Genomic DNA, 23394 nt, shown 5'->3' on the forward strand with positions numbered 1-23394 from the left:
ACACACACACACACAAAGGGGGCAGAGACATGGACATGATCAATTATGTGTCAAGCATTTCTTCCTCAATGAATGAATGGCCCAATGACTATAGGCTACCGACCGTCTATTGTCTATTGACACTGGAGACTAAGTTCTCATGCAGTTCATTATCCCAAAAGGGGACAACTAGAAAGAGATCCAAAGAGACCATTAATCATCATTGCTTTCAAAGAAAGGTAAAGAAGGCAGCCAAATAGCAGATACTGTAATCTATACAGTAAATTCTATAGATTCTTGCGGAGGAAAACTAAATATAGAGAGGTTTACACTGAAATGATAGCCTCGTTATGGAGAGAGAATATTAGAAATTCACTACCTCTCTCTGACATAATTACAATTCCCTCTGGGGAGATTTTGATGTGCCTGTATTATAGGAGTGTTATGGCATAAATGTGTAATCCCTGACCTACAGGGAAAAGCAGGTCCCGTTTTTAAAGGGGCCAAAGTTTTTGTCTACTGCTGACACTTCAACCCACAGCCTATAAAGCCTACCAAAGCCTTCAGTATGACGAATAACTCCAAAGTCCATTTCAATTTGGGTCGATGGCCCGGGCTGAGGTGGTGTGTTGGTGGTGGGGGGTGGGGGGGTTGGGGTTGAAAAGTGGGGGTCAACCCAATAACAGACTCCCCTCCCTTCTTCTCCCCCCTCCTCCTCCACGTCCCCATAAATGCCTTCGCTTCCTAGTTCGGACAGAGCGCTGTGATTGGCTGCGGCTCGCTCAGTGGGCTGTTCCCTCCGCGCGGCTCTTCGGCTCGGGTTACAGTTGAGCTCTAGCTGCTGCACTTAGCGGAGTGCACAGAGTGTTTTACACGGTTTAAAAAACAATACACCGGCATGGAAATGTTGGCGAGCGGATTTACAACTACGGAGCGTGTCCAGTGAGCAGGTCTAACCTTCCCTCGGTACTTTTTTTGTACGCATAACCCGGGAGACGTACAGTTTTATTTACGCACCGTTCCACGCAGCATGTCCCAGTCGGACTAGAAGAGACGACCCTGCTGGAGCGCAACACGGGAACGGCGCTGAGAGCCGGAGGAATATTTACAATAGAAACTAAATTCCTTTTGGAGAAGAATAGCAAAGGGCAGCAGGAGGCGGAGGAGTGAAAGACAACACTGGAATGAAGTGGACCTCGGGATTCCCAGCGTGCTGCAGAGTTGTGACTGATGGATGAATGTGGCCATCTGTAGGCTATATCCAGCGACAGGTACAGGCACCAACAGGGGAGCTTTGACAAAGACGCTTCCTCAGCAGCCGCATCGCCCCAATTGTGTCCCTCTAAAAAAAACTGCACTGCCAGTCAGATCTATCCAAGAAGGTCGACTCTTTTTGTCTCAGCCACAGGTCAACCAGGACACTGCTTCTTTCCTCCCAGATCCGATCAAGAACCAGCGGATAGTTCCGTCAAGGACATCAATTCTGGTGCAGGTTTAACAAAAAAAAAGGTCTGACAGAAGGACATGTATCTGACATCGACCTCACATGCTCCCGACTGATCGTAGCTCACCTTCCCGCAGATAACGCGCACCGTCCGACGCTCCGGGTTATCGGCTCTCTGTCTTGTCGCTGTACGCTGATCAGAATGGCGGGACTCGGGTGTTGGAAGTATTACCTCTGGATCTTTATTTTAATGTGCAGGTCGGCGCTACCTTCAGCCAAATCAATGGAGACTATCATTTGGAACTCGCAGAATTCCAAGTAAGTCTCCTGTTTCTTTTTTTGTACAAACATGCCAAAGTGTCTGGGTGTGCGCGTAATGGAGGACTAACTGTGAAAAGTTGCAATTGTGTGAAAGCTGTTAAATGTTCTGTTGCAATTATGAAAAAACGAACACAATGCAATTTTTTCCTGTAATTGTCATCCCTGCGCTGCACGGTTTTCTACTGATTTATTTCTCAGTGGGGGATTTCCCAACACCAAAGAAACACACAAGGTGCAGGCTTATACAGTGTACAGTAGGCCTCACTTAAAACACAATGATACACGGTTAATTATAGTAATTTATGGCAATATTACATACTGGTGTTTATTAACAAACGGAGGGCAAAGTCTGCTTGCATACTTGAGTTATGACTCTCAGCGTGGTGAGAGTTTGTCCACTTCTGCCCTGCAATTTCTCGTAATTGATATAATCAGCTAAGTGGATAATACTTGAATAATAATAAAAAGTCAAGGAAAGCATGCCAAAGTGTAGTCCAGTTTATTTGACCATGGGCCACTTTCCTTCTTGTGAGGGCCTCCAAAAGTTTTCAAATTCCCACAAAAATGTGTGATAATGGTTTCAGATATCAGAGTAAGAAATGCTTGAAAGGAATGTAATTTTCCTAAACTGTCTTGGCTTTGATCCAGCCTAATTTCTCCAGAAAAAAAAAAATCAAGGGCAAGTTTCTCAAAGGCAAGCTGCTGAAGCCAGATTCATATTATTCCCATCAAAACAAGCAGAGTGAGCCCAGACTGCTGATAATAAAATACACTCTGGTAACAATTATCACCCACTTAGACTTGACTCCCACATTTGCATGATGTTGGAAAGCATTCATAAGGGGAAAATAAACTTTAAAAAAGGAAGGGGAGAAAAAAAATATCGTCCCCTTTATGAGGAGCCGGGGAGCTGACCTTCATTTGAGCTCACTGCACCGAGGGGAAATGGAGAGTAGCTCGACCAGCTTATAACTAGAACTTACTCATTCAAGTGAATCCATGATTTATCCCCCAAATGTCAGATGTCATAGGAGCTAGTTGTGCAGTCAGTGGGTATGAATATTGCTGCCAGGTTCAGTGGTGTGTGTGTGTGTGTGTGTGTGTGTGTGTGTGTGTGTGTGTGTGTGTGTGTGTGTGTGTGTGTGTGTGTGTGTGTGTGTGTGTGTGTGTGTGTGTGTGTGTGTGTGTGTGTGTGTGTGTGTGTGGGGCCTGATCCTAATGGCGAGACTACGGCCCATCAGCTTTTATTTGAGTATGGCTGCAGATGTAGTGGAACAATGAGCTTCATCAGACAGAGATATGACATACACTTATTCCACATGGACCAAAACCCACATTTTGTGTCAGGCATGGGTGGATGGATGAAAAGAAATTGGGGAGACATTTATTGATTGATGATGTCACCTGCAGGGAATGTCTTAGAAGGTTACCACTCAGTTTTTTTGGGAAGATCATTACTCCATCTGTTCTTCAACTTGTAAAGAAATAAATAAAAAACCCACACGCTGGCCTAATATTTCATAAAGTTCGCAGTGGAACAATAATGCACTCTGCAAAGTGTTCCCTCAACCTAATTATCCTGCTGCTCTGCGCTTAGAAAACAAAAGACAATTATCTTGCTGTGTGCAGGCTTTCGCAATAACAAAAGACAAACCTGTTTTTCTTCTGAAATGTATCTGTCAGCAGCGGCGTCTGATAGGCAATAAAAAAGGGAATAGTCGTAGAGCAATTGGCATCTGTCTTCACTGTTTGTTGTTTTAAACACCACCCCTCTGTCTCGACCTATATTACTTAATAGTGATAACCCGGAGTGTATAGAAATGTACAGTACACTATCTAGTGACTTATCTAGATTTACGACGTCTTACTTCCTGTTCTCACTTTGGGGAGCACTGCTGCCTCAGCTAATAAATTAATCTGGTCCTCTCCTGCACAGTGTGCCACATACACACACCGTATATAACAATACCAGTGCCTCCCCACAGCCCATGAGTTATGACACAAAGTATAGGAAACCAGCAGGTTTTGGGCCACTGTGTGTGTGTGTGTGTGTGTGTGTTTGTCTTTATGTGAGTGCAGACGTATGTGCGGGTCCCTTGCAGCCTTCCTGCTGTTATGGATTTCCATGTGAGGATGCTATCACTCCCGCGCCTGCATTATCAATAACTGGGGTTTGCTTAATTGATTTCCTCCCAGCGTGCCAGAACAGGCAACATACATCATCTCTGTAGCGCCGTCTGCAAAGGAAACGAAGAAGAAACATGCCTGAGTTTTAGTTTTGCTGCAGGATGTACCAGACCTTTTTGATATTTAATTTGAAGCCGGATGAGTAAAATGGCAAGAGGGTTATACAGGAAGGGGGTTAGGGTGGAGGAGCAGCCGTGCAGAAGAAGGCTGGATGTGTCAACGTCCTCGGCCGGTAAAAAAAGCGTCTAACATTTGATCAGAGCAAATCGGATTAGTTCTCATTTAGCTGAGTGGGATTACGCCCGAAAATGTCACTTTGTTATGACTGATCACGTCCCATCGGTTTGGCTGAAGCTAGCAATGTACAGCCATACTACACACACACAGTAACGCTCACAGTGTGCAAAGGAATTCTGCAGTGATGCCAGTTTAATGATAATCCGACAAGGTTGCCATGAGTGGTTCCTGCCCGTCCTCCAACCCTCCTTAGCTAATATTTACCTCATGACCTGTAGCTACCACAGCCTGTTTGCAGGCAGCTCAACAGATAAACAGAATGATGGGAGACTGGCGGAAAAAGGAACACACTTTGCCCACATCTGAAAACATACTGAGAGGATACAGCCACGGGCCGGCCAGGAGTCTGCTGCACTGCTTTTGAACTCCTCACATTTCGGCGAGGCTTTTTGAATTTTTTTTCAGCCCGTGTTGAGTTTGAAGCCCACAAAATAGCAAAACGGGGAAGAGGCGCTTGTGTGGATAAAAGTCAGCTCAAGCCTTTGTTGCTGCAGGCCTTTACTTACTCATCTTATTTTGCTGTCCGCTGACCCCAGCTCGAAGTTTAACAGTCGGCTGGTTTCGGTTTATAATGTGCTCGCACGGTTTAAAGGCTCAGGGAGTTTGACGATGATTAAACTGGATTTGATTACCACCGTGATATTAAGAAAACATGTTTATTTTTACCCCCAAATGAGAACATTTTCTCAGCACGGGAAAAACAACTTTTAAAACACGAGGTGGTAAGTTGTTAAATCAATTTTCCAACATTATTTTATTTGCCTGCTGTTAGTAGAATAGGTACACAGAAGGCCTCATTAAAGTTCAAGTTTTTTTCTCGTAATTAGCTGTTTCCGATAACATAACTGGGAGGGGGGGGAAAATAGTTTTGCCTGTGAAGTAATTAGGAAAAAACAAACGTCTTCCACATCTTTGTTTTTAGAACAAGATGTTATCAAAACACATTTCTTAAAGACGCGTTCTCGTACACAGGACAACCTTTGACTCCTGCAAAGTGGTGTTTGGGAAATGCTCCACTGAGCTGACATTTAAATTTAATGAGGATTTCAGAAGGAGCTGCTAAAAAAACAACAACTTCAAACCGCCACAACCTGTTGAACAGGAGTGGGATAAAACTTTGGAACAAGAGCAGAAACAGGATTTAGGTTTCTTGCAGAAAAACGGTGTGGGTCACTGCCGAGAGGGTCACAGGCCTGTTTTTGTTTCTTCTCTGCATGCCCCCTTTACCCCTTGCGATACACCTTCTCTCTCCCTGCTTCCCCAAGTCGCCCCCCTCTCTCCCCCTTTAGACTCTGATCGTGTTTCCCTCTGATAAAGATCTCATTACACACAGAGAGGACTCAGAGCCTGAGCCCCACTCAGAGAGAAAGAGAGAGGGTTGACCAATAAGAAATACTTCTGGAAAGCAACTGGCCCGTGGTGCAGTGAAGGCTCCCTGTGTCTCACTCTGAGGACAGCTGCGTTTGCTTTTACGTGCATACACTTCTGTGTCCACATGTCTGTTGTTTCAGCGGTGTGTAACCACTGATTCTTCATTTGGTTATCTGTTCCGGAGGCACCTGCGGGCACAGAAAAGGGTTTACTGTGATTTAGGTTATTTCAGGAAAAACAATAGAAAAAAAATCTGTTTTTCCATCACGGTTTTTACTCCACATGGACTCACTTCATCCACTGGTGGTTTGGCTTCCACATCACTAAAAACTGATCATTCAGCTTTTTCTTTCAGTGTTATTGATGCGTTTATTTCTTTATATCCGACCAGTCGTGCACATGAAATCCGGTTTCGTTCTCCGGCTTTGGAAAGCATTTGTATCACATTTTTAGCTTTTTTTTCCCCTTTTTTCATGTGACTGTATGAGATCCCAACTGGTGCTCATGAGTTCCAGTTGGTTTTCTCTCAAGACATAGCTACTATAGGGACTGATTCACAACTGTAACAACAGCTGAATGCAATGAGTCCGTTGGAAAAAGAGCAGAAAAGATTAGTCAGTTTATGAGTTATTGGATCAAACACAATCCGCTCTGACAATCAATCAGGGGGAGGTGGTATCAATAACATTTTTATTACTCCATCACATAATCAATATACTGTGATTTATTGTTATTTCTAGAAACTCAATTGTACAGCGAAACCATTTATGATAATCTAACCACTCATGATGGTTTTTCAGGTTTATCCAGAAGATTAAAAAACCTGACAGATCAAGATGTACTGAAGTACATCTTGATCTGTTACAACACTCTCTGATTGTCAGAAACAGTGAGACAGAAAAATATATTCACATAGGGTCTCATACGGCTTACATAATGACAGAATTCTCCTTTTTTATTGTATATGCTTTTAAATTAAAATTGGGTTTTCATTTTTTTTTATTTTTATCTTGTCTCCAAGAAATCGTGTTTTATTTTTATTTTTTAGACTAAGATTCCAATAATTTAATCCATAAAGTAACAGACAAATGAATCAATGATGTAAACAATTTGAGCAGACATAATCTTAAATATATCTTAATCTTTAGAACCAAAGCTGGCTAGACTCTCACAGGCGAGACAGTAGTGGGCTTCGGTTGTCTACTGTGACTCACCGAAAAGTTTCACAAACTTGTTGAAACTTTGTGCGACTCAGCATAATTGTTTAGTATAATTGAAGTGGGCCAAGACAAACACAAAGTATTGGATAATTCTGTCTTTATGGTGTGGTAATTTCAAGTCCAATTATTTTGCAAATGCGAATTATATAGCAAGCCATTATGAGTTTAATAAAAGTTGCGTTTGTTGTGACTCAACTTTTGTGTTCATGCTACAATTAAATGACACTATAAAAGGGACAAGTATAAGCTCATGGAAGTGAATGAGTGCTTGAGAGTGCGTGTCGGTGTGCCATTGTTCTTTGTCCGGCCACAGAGGAGCATTAAGGAAGTGTTAGAAGCGTGCCAGTGTGCCCCCTGTGAAAGTGTTGAGGGCCGAGCGGAGGACGAGTGTGGAGTGGCTGAACAGAGGCTGCCTTACAGGCTGTTAGCGAGCCGGCTTCATTAGCTGCAGGCCTGGCTGGCAGCAACCAGGAAGTTCCCATCAGCTCCAGCTCTGCCAAGCAGAGGCACAGGCGCTGGACAGCTTCCCTTTGCATTTCATTCTCGCCTGCGCCTCAGCTGAATGGAGCAAAAAATGTAGAGTTACAGGAAGTGGGGGGGGAGAAAAGTTGAGCAAAAGCGGGGAGAAGTCTGCCTTTTGTTTGCCATCTTAGTTCTTTTACATAAGAGTAGTTTAAAATAAGGGGATTAAACAGGAGAGGAAAGGAAGCTAATGTAGAGCGTTGAAATGCAGCCCTGGGCTCAACCGCACATCCTTTCAGTCCAGTGTAGAGCTCCCAGATTACTTCCATGTGTCAGTGCGAGGGGGAAAGAGAGGGAGAAAAGAAGAAAGGGAGACGGGGAGAGAAAGTTGAGCGATTGAAAAGCAAGCGGACTTGGATTGGTTGAGATCAGCGGCGGTGTTGGACAGTGGAACGGATCTTTGTGACAGCCATCTCTAAAACCATTACCCCCGCAGCTCCGACTCGGGAACTCGTAACCTCCTCCTCTGGACTGACCTCATAGACTTAACTCTTTCTCAGAGAACCCCTCTGTGCCGTGGAGGCAGAGCTCATCAGACGCCGGGCCCAAACAGCGGGCAGGCAAACTTAACAGCCAGCTGCACTACACCTTCTTTAAGACGTCATGAGCTGACACCGGCAGACAGGCAGCGAGGGATCTGTTTCCCCCGGTTTGTGGAACTCCAAAGACTTTTGTGGGGAGGATTGAATTTAGTTAGTGTGCCAGGACTTAAGGGAGGGGGGTGAGGGGTCCCAACAACCAAAGTGGTGTGATAGGACTAGGAATGCATGTTTATTGATAAGTTAAATTGTGATGGTTTGAGGGGAAGTGTGGGCTATTAAATCAGGATACAAGTGTAAACAACTTTTCCTTAATTCCTTAGAAAATTACACAAATTACTCAGGATTCTTAATTGCTTTATTATAAGTTGTATGAACTTTTTTAGGAACCTTGAATCACATTTACCAAATTTCCTCAACAATAAAATTGACATAAATAATCATAAGGTCTATGTTAGTGGCAATTTAGAGATTTCAAAAGAAATGAGCAAAATTATTTTAGACAATAAACAATCTTAACTTAAAGTGTAGGTATTAGTTTTTAGAACAAGTAATTCAACTATTTTTTTCTAAAGCTTTCAACAGCATCTACAAAGTAACAAAAAATATTTTGACCATCTAAACCCAAATCAAAAAACACTTACTAGTTTTACACGAAATACAATTAAAAAAAACTTTAATTTTAGACTTTTAATTCATCTTCAAAAAAGAAAATTAGACAAAAATGTACAAAATTACAAAAAGTGTTTTAGATGAATAAAACTATATTAAAACTGACTCAAAGGTAACTTAGCAGCTTTACTAGTGGTAGTGCTTTTCTTTAGCTTTCAGCCACATCTACAAATTGAGATAAAAAAATAAAAAAAACATCTACATAAATATTATTGAGGTCCATTTAAAAACTCTAATAGTTATATATTTATTTTTAGCTTTTCATTTAGCTTTCATTTTTCGGCTGCTGATGAAGACCATTTCACATGGTTGAAAGTCCTGAAAAACTAGCTAGTTTAACATTTTTGTCAAACTTGTGTCAAACCGTGTCATGTATACACTTTTACATGCTACTCAAAATATAATTTCCTGTCCCGTAAATAATTGTATTTGACTCAATATAATATAATTTTAATTTCTAATGGGAACGACTTACCAGTGGCTTCTTAGTGGACCTAAAGTGATCGTTACTTTGTAACAGATAATATTTTACAAGTGAAGTCTGGATGAGGCATGACCATACCCAGGCAGCTCTGAACATACCATCAATGATCATCACGGATCGCTTTGTTCCCTGTTATGAGAGCCCTAATGGAGTGACAGTGTAATTGAATGGAGTGGTAGGATAATAGAATGATAAAATGATAAAGTAATGGAATAGTGGTGGTAGCGTTCCCCATTTCCCCAGGGAAACCCCCTGTAAGTGTGTCAGTGTGGCAGATGGGCGGTCTGTAACATCCCCCCTCCCCCCCACGTTAATTACAAAGCATCATAATCCATCTATGGCATACAGAGGCAGGACATGGAGACTATTAGGGCGAGCGTGGAAATGGCACAGTCTATAATCCGCAGGACTTTACCACTATTAGGCTCCCCAGGCATCAAGCAAAAACCACTCATTTCTCCCGTAATCTTGTTTGAGAAGCCCCTTTATTACACCATATGTGTGTGTGTGTGTCTCAAGATGTGTGTCCTAAACTTTCCGATGTAACTGGAAGTTTGATTTATCTCTTTTTCCCCCTGCTTCATCTTTTTCCCACCAAGCCCACAGGCAAGGCAGCCTGCCCTAAAAAGCATTTGTGTGTGTGTGTGTGCATGCCTCCGTTAACCCATTCTGCCAAGTCTTGGCTCAGCCTTTTCTAAGCAAACTCCCAGCGTGATCCCGGTCCCCCTTGTGCTGGTGAGAGGAGTCAGAAGAAAAGGCCTGTGGGACTCCCGCTGATCCCAGGCCCAGCCCCGGCCCCTCCGCCCACGAGGGCCGGTCCTGGGATTTGCTGCGCGCCGGGGCTCTGTGTGGCAGCTGTGACTGACGCTTCAATCGCCTCTCCCTGGGACACCCCAGTGCAACCCTGCATTCCCTTTCACACCTCGGAAACGGGGGGAAAAAGACAATTACACACATATTCAGAAACCTCCCTCTCCCCCTCTTTCCACAATCCTGCATTTCTGATGTAGAGCTATTTACCACTTCTTTAAAAAAGAAAACTTTTCTAAAGTTTCTGTGTTTTGCCAATGAGTGCTTTTAAACAAATTGCAAATTAGTTTAGTTGTCTGGCTGGCCTGACTGCAATTTTATTGTGTATTTAAAGTTGCTCTCGTTTATTCAATTTCTTCCGAATAGCCCTCTTCCTGAGTAAATAGTAAAACCCAGCTATTTCCTTTGCATTTCCCCTGATATTTAGAAAATGTAAGTAATGGAAAAAGATTTGAGCCTTAAAGTGGAGTTAATGCTATCATGTATGGATTGTCAGTAAATTGAGTTTGTCTCTGGGCTATTGAAGCAGGGACTCGTAAGCCAGCGGGATTTAAGTCTCTTAATTGAATTATTTTGATTGCTGACTTGATTGATGGAGTCAGATGTGGAGCGTTTTCCATGACTTTTTGTCCAGCTAATTCTTCTTCCAATAGAGCCATACCAGACAGATACAATAGGAACCTGCAATCAATCACAACCCAGCATTTTTCTTTGGTAGAAAAATGTGCCTGCCATCAGGTCCAAGTTCCACAAGCCATCCAGACTACGCAAAACCAACAATGACATCAGATAGCAGAGCACTCTAAGGTCTAATCTGTCCATAATGCCATGCTAAACCCCGCAGAGACCCACGGCAGGGAGAAAGGCTTTTTTATGCCCCGGCGCTGCTCCTCCTCCCATGGCCTCTGGCTCTCTGCGAGTGTGCGTGTGTGTGAGTGTGTGCGTGTCCATGCATGTTGGGAAGAGAAAAAGAATTCAAGAGTGAATGGAGATGTCACTGTCAGACTCTGGCCTCCACATGAATCCGCTCCAGAATGGCCATATTGGCAGCTTGTGTGTGTGTGTGTGTATGTGTGTTGAGTGAGAGAGTCTGTCGGGGGTCTGCCGTTTCCCCTCCACACCGAGTTCTTAGGGCCCTGATTGGAGCGCAGCAGGACACAGGTCTATATTTCATCTCACTCATATGAGGGAGGCCGTTTCATCTCCCACACACATGTTTCCCATCACATGTGTGTTTATTCTCCCCCATGATGTGCTTGGCCATGGAAGCCTCTCATCTCTCCGATATTGGAAATCGGAGCGAAGGTCTGCTAAAGCAAACACAATATCCTAAACCTCTCCCCGCCTGCTTTATGAACTATGCAGAGAATAAGACCGAAGGCGTTGGGTTGACTCGGTTTAATGAGCACCCTTGGTAGTTTTTCCTCTTAGGGCTGGGTAATATAATATTTCACACTGTGATTTTAGTTCGCTAATCTAAATGTGTGGCGCTCTCTTCTAGCACTGCTGTCTCATCTTCTATTTTCCCCTTGCACAGAAAAACTTTGACTACTTTTAGCTATTCACATCTGTCTCTCAGGTCCCCCCCACTGTGAAACATGACAGCCCCGAACCTCCGCCACATCACTCCTCTCTTCTCCTCTCCTGTCTCCCAGATGAAAGCTTTTCCCTTTGCAGACAAACCTTGGCGAGCCCTTTTTCTGCACGCCGGGCCCGGGCCTGTGTTACTGCTTTTAGTAGCTCTGTTTGCTGCATTTTCTGATTTATTTATACACTTCTGATTGTAGCACCTCGTGCATGTCAAGAATCCGAAAAGCAGGAGCCATGCATGTGCATTATGCTAGCTGAGTCAAATTCCTGTTTAAAATATACATGACTGCATGAATATATTTATCGCCCTAAGAAGCCCCAGTACATCCGTCAAGAGAGTCTCATTTCCTGTTAGTTGCCCTGCTCTGGAATGGCGTGGCATGATCCTTGAAGGCGCCCCACATGCGGCCACCAAATAGAGCCGCCTGGTGCACCTCTCACACAATGGAGCGGTAGAGGGAAGGGAAATGATTTGGCTCCCATTGGAGGGGCTGGAGCAGTCGCTTCAAAGCCCTGTGTCTGGCTGAGGCTTTAACCGGCCTTCTCTCTGCATTAGATGTGCATCCTGTGATGAGCCTTTGAAGGGTGCGGGCAGTTCTGGCTGGAAATATTGCGATTGCGTTGCACGGGTGTTGGGGACCCGCCTTTTTTTTTGCTAAGACATGAAAGTAGGCTGCATGAACAGTGCAAGTAGGCTGGACTAAAAACGCATTGACCCGTAAGGCACAATATGACGAGGGAACAGTTGCTGCTGTGTCACGTTATGCCGTACACACACTGGGAAACATCACAGTGGAAGGTAGTGTGTGTGTGTGTGCAGCTGTGGTTGGCAGGCTAAGGTTTGAGTGTGCTTTACAGATGGCGGTAATAATGATCAGATAGCCCTTGTAATGGAGACGGCCCAGTTTGTAATGGCTTCCTAAAACAACACATGGAGCGCCTTTACGAGGCCACAATCCGCCCCGGTTATCACAGAGCAAACTGTGTGAATGAGAATAGCATCATGTCCAACAAGCTATTTATTAGCACGCATATCACACACACACACATTTCATTTTTAATGCCCGCGTCTTGCCTCCGCTCTGCTTGTTAAAGGCGAGTGTTATCAGAGGAGACACAGACTCCCGCTACACCAGTTAGGCCGTCCTCCCCTTTTACATTCACTGTTAATGAGGCTAATGATGTGTGTCTCCGTGATTGCATCAGTCAATATGCTGTTCAATATGGCTTTTAGAACCCTACTGACAACTTAAGCATGTCCGCCTGGATAAGATCTCCCATTCGGGGGAGGAAAGAAAGAGTAACTAATTTGTCTTGGATTGGATGGGACATGTGTAGCTGTCTTTAACAATCATGCAGCGAGATTGTACGCAGAGAATAGAGCCGTCACTCAAATCTTCTGATAAGAAGCTGCTTTTAAGACTCCAAAGACAGCTGTGTGTTAAAAAACTCCATGTCCTAGTTAGCGCCTCTCTCGTATGGAGATCTGTTGTTTGTTTGGTGTCGATGGTTTTGAGCTGTTTTCGTCTGCCTGTTTCGTTCCTCTATTATTTGAGGGCGGATTTGGTTTCAGTCAAGTTTTTTATGTTTCAGGAGGGGTTTAGTTGGAGTTTTATGTCAGGAGGTGTTTACTGTGTTAGAGACCGGGGACATTTTAGCTTTACGCCTTTCACGGAGAGTTGACTTAAGAGTTTAATAGTCCCTGTGTAGTGATTACAGATGTGCCTTTTTTCACTTTTACTGCGCTTTTTTCCACCGCATTTATTCTCCTGTCGCATTAGTTTCAATGCTTGTGAGATACTTTCTTGGGTAATGTTTGTAGCTTCCCTCAGTGAGGAAAAAAAAGGCCCGGGCAGAGACCCCTGTGACACTGATAAAAGCTGTTTCTTTTATAAACCACACAGCCTTTGATTGATCTGTCCCGTGGTCCTGATCCCTGGTCTTGGCTGATTAAACCTATCCATCAGCTTCTCTTATCTGTGCCCTAACAGATCGAATGCAGGACTCTGAACTAAAACCCCTGTATTGTTGTTACACAGAAAAAGTCAAAGGCTAAGGACAGGGGGGGAGAGGTTTGCTCAAGCTCTTCTCGTCAAGGCCTTTTAAACAAAGAAAAAAAATCCCCACTATGTTTTGTAAAAAAAAAAAAGGTTTTCAGATAAGTATCTTTCATGCTATTGTCATGAGAGAGCTGCACTCGCACACTTTTAGAGACGCACGTATTGCAATAACCTTTAAAGTAGGTTAAACTGTGGCATTGCACATTGTTACAAGAGTGTTTCCCCTCTAGAGGGAAATCTGAAAGTAATGTTTCCTGTCCGCAGAGTGTCAGCTCCCCGCTACTGATGTGACCCTGCACCCGGTCACAACTCATACAGACGTCAGCCAGATAATGACATCTCTTTCACTGACAGGCTGTCATTCACATGCCTTAGCAAGCGCCGACACACACACTCGGGACGCGGGCATGCTCTCACACGCGCACGGTTGCCGGTATGAATCATCTGAGCGAATTTGCAAGTCAAATAGCCAGTTTCATAAGATGTGCCTGTTATTTTCTGAAATAAATTTGAGTTTTCTCATCTTCCGGGTGACTGTTAAAGCAAATACATCAAGGCCGCTAAAACGTGGATGATTGCGTGTCACTTTGGTCTCATTTATCTGCAAGCATCTATTACCATCATGTTGTCAAGTCAATGAAAACAACACCGGAACAGCCAACAGATGGGCTTTTATCATTCGCAGATGTACGATTTTGGGACAGTTTGTTAAAGATAAAACCTCTTTTATCTCTTAGCTCATCTTAAACGTCTTAAATTACACTGATTTAGGATTCCTAACATCCGGAAAACATCCCATAGTCCAACATAAACAGAATTTTGTGGCTGATAACGATTATATGACAGCCCGCGTGCTGGGTACTCGTCAGCACGTCAAAACAAGATTGTGGAAATTTGCAACTTGCTGCTTTATCAAGAAAAACAATCATCCAAAGTTTACATAGGCAGACTTCCCTTATGAAGATGGTTTATTGAAATCCTGTTGCAGCACGCCCTGCTGAAGCAGGTGTGGACCTGCTAGCTGAACTGTTGCCGCTAGTGATTTTTTAGGGGGAAGGGGGTGGGAACACTCCCACAATGCTCTATGGGAGAAGTTGCCTGCGTGGCACATTCATTAACCTGGTATCTAGCTAATCTCCTGGCTAATTCATTTAGACCCCCAAACACTCCCGTGTATTAATATCCTCTCCACGCTCCTGCGCATGGGATGCAGTATAGGAGCGTAGCCATGGCGATGATTGTGTCATTATTTTGCAGTCAGATGAGTGATATCCCAGAGGGCTGTCGCTGGGTTGTCCAGGCCAGTTGAGAGGGGCTGATTAGAATTGCAAATGGCGGCCAAGTGTTGTGTTTATTGTGTGTCTCAATATTGGAGACAATCAGGCGAATCAAAGCCCTCAGCTGGAGAGATGGGACTGAAGCACGGTGGGCCTCTCTGGTTGGCACCATGTCCTCAGTGCTTGCCCCCCCCCCCCCCCCGCTTTTCTCCCTCTGTTCTCTTCCCTGTTGCACTCTCCCTTGGTCGACTCTTTGGTGCATGTAGGTCCTGAAGTACGGGACACAGCTGGAGAAAGAGAAGGCGAGACAGAAAGAGCCACTAAATCTAGTGCACTCAATCATCTGTAGTGTGGCAGTCCTCTCGCACAGCTGAGAAATATTAAACACGCTTTATGATAATGAAAGCGCGAGCGACAGGCATAAATATCAGAGCCAAAGTGCTGAAGGATTAAAATGTCTTGTACGTTTTCTCATAACACAAATTTCTCATTGATTTCATGGCTTCCTGAATCGTTAGTGCTAGGAATTAGCCGCTTTTCATCAGTGGAATTTCATCTTTCTCTCAGACGCCTGCGTGAGATGAGATATGTATGGCGCTGCATATTCAGAGCTGAGGAATATTCACATATCTGCATCCGCTGTCAAGCAAATGGAACCTATTGGCGGTGTGCCCTTGTTATTGCTGGGTGACAGACTGTGGTGCAAAGTGCCCTAAACACTCATTTTCACGCAAATCACTTGTGAATTGTTCTTCCTCAACGATCGGCCATTACCCAATTATTGACTCGCCGTTTGTACAAGATTCGGTGGAATCCATCTGAAAGCCATCCAGCGCTGTTGTGCTAGACAGGAAGTTAGTGCTTTAGCTCACCGTATAATTCACTCTGTCAGCTGCATACAGAGAGGCCTATCTTCTCTTGTTTCGCTACTGTTGGCTTTTAAAGAATGTGTGTGCACACAATGTACATGCGAGAATGTGCGCTCATGCATGCATATGTCCCTGTTGGAACACAGGATAATTCCTGAGGTCATACATGCCTCCTTCCTATAGCACCACATGACCAGTCACAACAGGCATTTGTGAAGCCCAGGTACGGACATGCACAGTGAACAGGTATCGCCAGAGGGAAGTTACTGTTAAAGTTGATTTTTATTGAGCCACACAGGCTCTCTCAATCTCTCGCTGCTGTAGGCTAAATGAGAAACTAAGTTATGAGGAATGTGTTCACACCCGATGGAAATCCTTCAGATGTACTGCAAGTTTTCACCGTGACTTGTGAGAACGGAGGGAAGGCCAGAAGCCATCGCGAGGCTCACATGCCTGACATGATACGATCACATGTCAGCAGCCTTGAAAGGCAACAGTCAGTTGCATGTGAGAAGCTGTAGCTTACACAGGCTGTTTAGACAGCGCTGTGTGCCGTTGAGCTTGACAAGCAGTTGATGAGAGATCCTTAGAATCCAATGTGTGTGTATAACGAGAAAAAGAGAATTGTCGAGAAGGGAGAGTGTGTGTCCTATCGCCGACGTGGCTGTTTGTGAGTGTGTGAAACTAAGGAGAGAGTTCATGAGGTGACATTTTGTCAGCTGTTTGACTTTCCCAGTTTCCCTGGGAAGCAGTTTCAAGAACAATGCAGAAGAAAACCACAAACCAACCAACAACAATTGAAATGCCACAAAAAAAGCCCCGGTCCTGTTTGTTGGTGACTGAATTATTACCGTTGCTTGAGATTAGAGACAGGGGAAATGTGTGAGCGACTACACTGTGCTTGTAGCAGACACATATCACCTACCGGACTCTTCTACCCATCCATCTCCCGGCACTCCTGACAATAGCAGGAATACATTAAAAAAGCGTGAGTCAGGAGGGAAGGGGACGCAAGATAAATATTGTCTCTATTTTTCTTCCCTCTCCGTCGCAATTGTCTCTCACACTGACAGATGAACAATGAAAGTATTTTGAACTTTGCTGCGTGCTATATTTTACTACTGGGTTCAGAACCGTGCTGTCAAACCCAGACGTGCTCTGGCGGAGATTGATTGATTTGCTTTTGGTGCGCCATGTCTCGCCTTTGTTCTTCCAGGAAGCCTTAGGTTTATTTCCAGTATCCCAGACTCTCTGTAGCTGTGTCATATTAACACCTGTTAACAACATACGCTCTCATAAAGCATCGATTCAGCTCCCCTTTGATCTTGAAATGTTGCTGTAAAATTTAAATTTGATTTTAGGTTGTTCTTGAAAGAGACAAACCAATAATCTTTCAGTGGCAGAGAGGGGAATACCTTTAAGGATTTAACTTAGCTTAAAGGTTTAATTTAGGGGGGAAATGCAGCCTTGCACTGTACAATAGTAACAAAGTCTGCTTATCAGCACTTATAAAGCTTACTAATTAACAGTTTGTATCCCTTTTGTTTAATTTGTACATAAAAACAAAGTGTAAAACGGACACATAGCAATGTTAGCCTACTGGGTGGTGCAGGTCAGATATTGTTACCTTCCGGCAGAGACATTTGAGCTGGTTCCACTTTGTTTTTTTAGCCTTAAAGCAGCTAAGCTAAACGGCTGCTTCATATTTATCGTACAGAAATGACAGCAAGAAGTAGGCTATATTTCTCTAAATGTTGACGTAGAAAAAACTAATTAGTAATGGGTGTCAGGTTTGTTTGAGAGATGTCTTGTGGCTGAAGTCTCGCTGATTCGATTCCCAGATGTCCTGGTGCCAAAATTCTGCTGAGCAGGGCGAATAACACCCTCTCAAAACCTGTGTCTGAGAGCCGCCTCATTCGTAGCACGAGGTTGAAAAATTAGCTAACTTTAACTACAAACCGTAGACTGACTCTCATCCTCAATGGGCTCTTCACTTTGCTTCATTATACGGTCTAAAACTGTGATCCCGAGAGTAATTTTTTAACCATGCTGAGAGAGGAGGCCAATTGTTGAAAATTGACTGGCTCCATCCAAGCCAAACATAATTTAAATAATGTATAATATGGAGCTGTGTGTGTACTTGTGTGTGCGTGCTTGTGTTTTTATTAATACATGTGATGTGCTGATTGAGTTGCCACATTAAAGGGCTGTTTTTTCTGAGAAATGCTTTTTTTTCGTGTGGCTTATCGATGGGGTATGAGATACAGAGCAGAAAATGGCTGCTGGGTAACAACCCGGTGCAAGCTGCGTGGGTTTAATAATGGTTATGATTCCGTTTCTCTTTAGTTTTCCTATCTCCCCCCCCTGAGTAGGAGTGAAACACAATTGGGTGAGCGTGAGAGATGCTATTGTTCGTCTGGGAGGTTCTTCTGCTTTCTCCCATCCTTCTCTGCTCGCCACTGATTACAACCTCGCATCCCGGTCCAGCTCTTGACTCTCTGCTCTGCAGCTCTTAGTCCTGGGGGATTCCTCAGTCTATAACCCCCCCCCCCACACACACACACATCTACACACACACACACACACACACACACACACACACACACACACACACACACACACACACACACACACACACACACACACACCTACTCAGGCATGTATGGTCACACGTAAATCTGCAAACACAGTCACACTAGCACGCATACAGTGGGTTTCGGGCCAGGCGGGTTTGGCAGCGACTGTAGACTAGGCCTGTGGAGAGATCTTTACGGAGCATGCAGAGCCCATCTGTGGCTGCTCCTCAGTGATGGGAGGCAGCTGGCTGTGTGTATGTGTGTGTGTGTTGTGTCGTGGCCAGGGAGCTAGGGAAATAGGAAAGAGGTTTGTGTGTGTTTGGGTCACAGAGCAACCCCAGAATGAGGGCTAAACTCAGGATGAAACTGACCCGGCCAAATCTCTTCTCTTGGTCTCTTTTCTCTCTTTTCTCTCTACGCCTCTTCTTCTCTCCCGCCCTAGCCCTCCAGCTGGAAGAGCTCAGTCTCTGAGATCCGGGGATGAATAAGTGGAGAAGCAGAGAGCAAGAGTCTGAGCCTTTTCTCGCTGTCAGTGATACCGTAGATGACGTTCAATCACGACCGCATACACCCATGCTCGCTTAACTCCCCTGCTCTTAGAGAGGGATGGGCTCGTCATCCACAGAAACCACAGAGGCCATAAGAAGAAACAGATTATGCTCTTTCTCCTCCCTAATGACTTCTGACACTCTCCTCTCCCTCAACAGTGCTCCTCAGCCTGTTTGTCTGGTAACAACGTCCACTTCTTTCCTCCTTGTGGCAAGGCCATCTGGGTGTCATCTTGTTAGCTCATTACGGCCATCGATAGTGTGATGCTAGCCCCTCGTGACATCGATTGAGGGCAAGCATACTGAGCTGGTTTCGTGAACATGAGGGCTGTGTGTCACTCACTCTCGTGTGTGTGTGTGTGTTGAAACTCGCAACTGTTATGAGTCACGCTGAATGTGATTTGCTCTGCATGCCAGCCTGTTGACTGAGCTAACTGAAGCTAGTGCGTGTTTGTCTGTGAGAGAGCGAGGGTGTCTGTGTTCACACGTACAAAAGCAGTTCTCTGCAGGGTGGAATTCAGGATATTCTGTCCCTCTTTTTTGTCGCTGACATCTTCATTTATGTCCTTCTAATGGGGACAGCACAGAGGGAAAATACACAGCTTTTCAGCAAGTCACTGTTGCCAAGTCTGGCCCACTGGAGTTTAAATGCAACTTGAGTTTCCAGTTTATCCAATACAACTAGCCGTTGGCGGGTTTGTCCTGCTTTTCTATAATAAGGGTCAAATCTTTCCTGCTTTGCTAAACAATTCTGGAGCCAGATGGGTCTTGTTTTGCTTAATTTCAGGATCCTTGTATTTGTGTGTCTCTCTATGTGTGTGTGTGGCCTGCACCAGCATTGGGGCGACTTGTTTACTGTGTTTGACATGTGAGGAAATCGGTGTGTGTACACTGCGGGGCGTGTGTTTACGTGTGTGTGTTTATAGACAGGCCTCCTTAAGAACATCTGCCCCTGTGACAGCCTGACAGAAGCCAGCTATGTATACAACAAACTCGAGTTGAGCCGGCGGCTACAGGCGCAGACTTACGACCGGATCACCTTACCGTGTCGAAGTCTCGGTTAAAACCGGTTTCATATCAGAAAGTCACAAATAACCGATTTCTCACGTGACTCGATAAGATGTGGTGAAATTCCTTGGAGACGTACAAACACATTGACAGTTTGATTGAACGTGCCTTTCTCCCAAGTATAAAAATTATCACACTGTGTTAACAGCGCTCAGAAGATCTTAACCACACATCAAGACTGAAGCCATTTCAGAAGCTGCCGTTTGTATGTTCCCATTGTGATGCCGAGCGAACATGCAGTCCTATATCTTGATGGATCTGAAAGCGGTTTAAGTCACAGTCCCTCACAGCAGACAATTATATAATATTGATTGACTGGAATGGGAACGGGATGTGTTTGCACCCTATAATTACACAAAATGCAGACGGCCTCAGGCAAGTGAATCCGCTTTAAATCCCCTCCGCTATATGTGTTACGCAAGAGCTCCACAATACTCTTTGCATAACGCGACTTTGTGTTCTTGGGCTCAAGTGTAACCATGTCATGTGGCTGATTTACTGTAATGTTTCATGAGAAGCCATAAAATATCAAAACTGCAAGCCTGTGGAATATTGATGTAAACAGCTGTAAATATGGACGCAGTATGGGAAGTGTCATCTGTAATAATGGAGGTTGGGTGGGTTATTTTTTTTGCAGATAATGTAAGAGAGAAATGATAATTGGTGAGGGAACACTTTTCCTGGCGTGATAATTACCACACTTATGGCAAGGGGAATAGAGTACCTTGTATGATTGTAGGTGTTTGTTTTTACATGATGCATTTTAAAAACCAGAGGAATAGAGAGCACAATTGTATGTTGGGAGGCAGGAGAAGAATTAAAGGTGGTACCTGCATTCTTGCAGGTAGAGATGGATTACCCTGTCTACACAGCATGGGGGTAACTTATTTTAATTTAAATGTATGGTATGTTCATGCTGCTGCTCAGGAGGAACAAATCAATTTAAAAACCATTGTGTTGATATGAGCCGTTTCTCTCTCTTTCTCTCACAGTTCCTGTGTCTCGGGTCCTTTCATTCAGCGGCTGAGGCTGCCTGCCAGGGCTGTGCTTGGGGCACAGGCCTAAGTTGACTGGACGGGGGTGGAGAGCTCGGGGGGAGGGCTGGTTTGAGGCTCTGTATGGGGCTTTGAGTGGGCCTTAGTGTAGGCGGCGTTTTATATGAAAGTCGGCGAAGGCAGGACGCTTGAATAGGGGTGGCTGGGAAGTTGGGCCTGGAAGGTCCAGGATGCACCCCACAGTGCTTTTGTGTGCTCTCACATCCGTGTGTGTGTGTGTGTGTGTGTGTGTGTGTGTGTGTGTGTGTGTATATGTGGGGAGGTGGTGGTGGTTGGGGTTTAGCATATGTGAGATCATGTGCTCATATTCACCAGTGGAATGTAAAAAGAGAGAGGAGGGGGTTCTCCTCTCGTCTCTCTTCCCCTGCGCTTGGTTGTTTTCTGTTCTTTCTGCACTGTGCTGAAGCGTAGGCCTGTTTGTATAAGCTCTTTACAGGATTGAGCATGCTGTGGAGCCATCCAGATGAAACAAAACCAACCTCATCTGATTGTTTTGAAAATGATTCTCTTTATTGTGTTTGGTTCAGGCAGATTTAACATAAGGGGAATAAAGGTTCTCTCACGTTCAGGGTCATTTCCCAGGAACATCGTTTTGTATCTGCAAGACTCTTCCTCTGTGCTCTGAAACCCCTTTCATCAACAGGTCTTCTAAAGTCTCCAGACAACGTGAATGAAAGATGCAATTCAACCTCCCTTTTCCCCCCTTTTTTCCCTTTCGACCTCCTCAAAAGTACAATAATCTTCAGTCACTCGTCTCCTCCTCTCCATTGCGTGTGGCTGTGTGTAGCACCGGAGTGGCGCTGATTAAGCCAACAGAGAGACAAACGGGAGACAAAGTCCCAGCCCACCAGTTTAGTTTCACATCCTGGACTGGAGCTGGGCCGCAGCTTGCCAAGTGGAGGGCTTTTAAACTGGGCTAAACACTAATTGCTGCCCTATTTCTTTTATGTTGCTTCTTTCCCATCTGTGATGGCGCTTCCAGACCTCCACAGCAGCCAGAGCCTCATTATAGCAGACAGTTAACAAAGGCTGGGAAACAGAAGCGGAGAATTCACTTAGGATAGCTATCTAACCGTCGACTAGGAGGCCGGCTCGGAAAATTGAATCAATGACAGGGGCCGGCTTGTGATTAAATCCTTCAGGGATATTAAGATATTAAGATTTTGGGAAATCTTAATTATTCATCTAAATTGTTGCAGCTCGCCTTGATAAAGGAATAAATGGGTAGTGAAACTGAGTAGTGGAGCGTGAGGCTCATTGTTTCATTTGAGAGCTGAGCTTTTAAGTCATTTTGATTCTCTTGAAATGGAGCATTTGGAGAAAAATTTGCCAACTACTTCCCTACGAAGAAATGGAAAATAGAAAACAGCTACTTGTGGAGTGAATCAAATCAAGGTGTAATTGTGATGTTTGCCGCTCTTTCTTTTTCCCCGCGCTTGTTTTTCTGTAGGTGTTTTTGTGAGTGCTGAGAGAGGGGGAGGATGAAGAGGGTGATGAGAGAAAACCGAATGAGGGAAATGTTGAGGAGGTGAATGAGGATAAAGCGAGAGGGAATGAGATTGGGGAGCAGAAATAGAGGGGGGCTGAGATTGGGGGGGAATAGAGAGAAGGTGGGAGGAGAGGGGGTGGTCAGCAACAAAGCCTAATGTTGCCATGGAAACTTGTTTATGCCTCACTGATGCATCTTGTAGATCCAATTAGAGGCTGATTGTGTCCGTGTCTTCATAGACACACGCATGTGTTCGCGGCGCGCACACGCCTGAAAAACATATGTACGCTAACGCACACGCCTGAGAGCACATGCAGTGTTGCTGCTGAAAACCAGCAAATGGTGATGGGAGGTGGGACAAAGCAGACCCCGCATTCTCGCTCTTATCGGCCCTTGAATTAGTGCAACCCCTCCCCTCGCCCCCAAGGGCATCAGACAATAGTGTGGAAATAACGTCTCACCCGCTCCCAAGCCCGTCAACAAGGTCCTATCTGCACATGTTTCATGACATCATACTGGGCCGAAAAAAAGTGGGGTTTGATTGACAGGGTTTGATCGTTTTACATTTTTCATGTTGCATTTATCTGTTCTGTGAATGAAGTCATTTATTTGGTAATGCCCCGGTCAAAGAAGAATAGCCATGATTGTTGAAAAGGCCTTAATCCAATCATGTTCATTTTCATGGGGGGTATTTCTTCAGAAAATGGGACTTTTTTTTTCTTCTAAATGATCATTTCTTACAATGGCTGGCCGTTTGCCAGTGTTTAACATCAGTGCAGGAGGAATGGAGATCATAACCCCCCACACTTTTACACTTACACACTCCTCTATCGGTCTCTTTCACAGTCCTCCCTTCCCCGGGCCTGTCTGAAGAGCCAGTTATTTAGTGGTGAAATGATGTGTGTGATGATGAAATGAGGGGCTGTAGATAAGGTGAGATTACACTCGGAGAGCAGAAGAAGGGAGAGACAGAGGGAGGCCCGGCCCCTGATGTCTTGTTAAAACGTGAGGGATCA

At 44.6% G+C, this 23394-nt stretch overlaps 1 protein-coding gene across 1 annotated transcript in view; it reads left to right on the top strand.

Moving 5' to 3' along the window:
• Positions 1-831: 831 nt before the first annotated feature.
• efnb1 (ephrin-B1) overlaps positions 832-23394 on the top strand; it is a 57683-nt gene continuing 35120 nt past the window's right edge. Inside the window, exon 1 of the mRNA XM_063876628.1 lies at positions 832-1741. Within this exon, the coding sequence (XP_063732698.1) occupies positions 1626-1741 (116 nt within the window). The 5' untranslated portion in view covers positions 832-1625. The remainder of the gene's footprint in view (positions 1742-23394) is intronic.

The sequence above is a fragment of the Eleginops maclovinus genome, chromosome 23, assembly GCF_036324505.1.
Source record: "Eleginops maclovinus isolate JMC-PN-2008 ecotype Puerto Natales chromosome 23, JC_Emac_rtc_rv5, whole genome shotgun sequence".
Taxonomy (NCBI): Eukaryota; Metazoa; Chordata; class Actinopteri; order Perciformes; family Eleginopidae; genus Eleginops; species Eleginops maclovinus.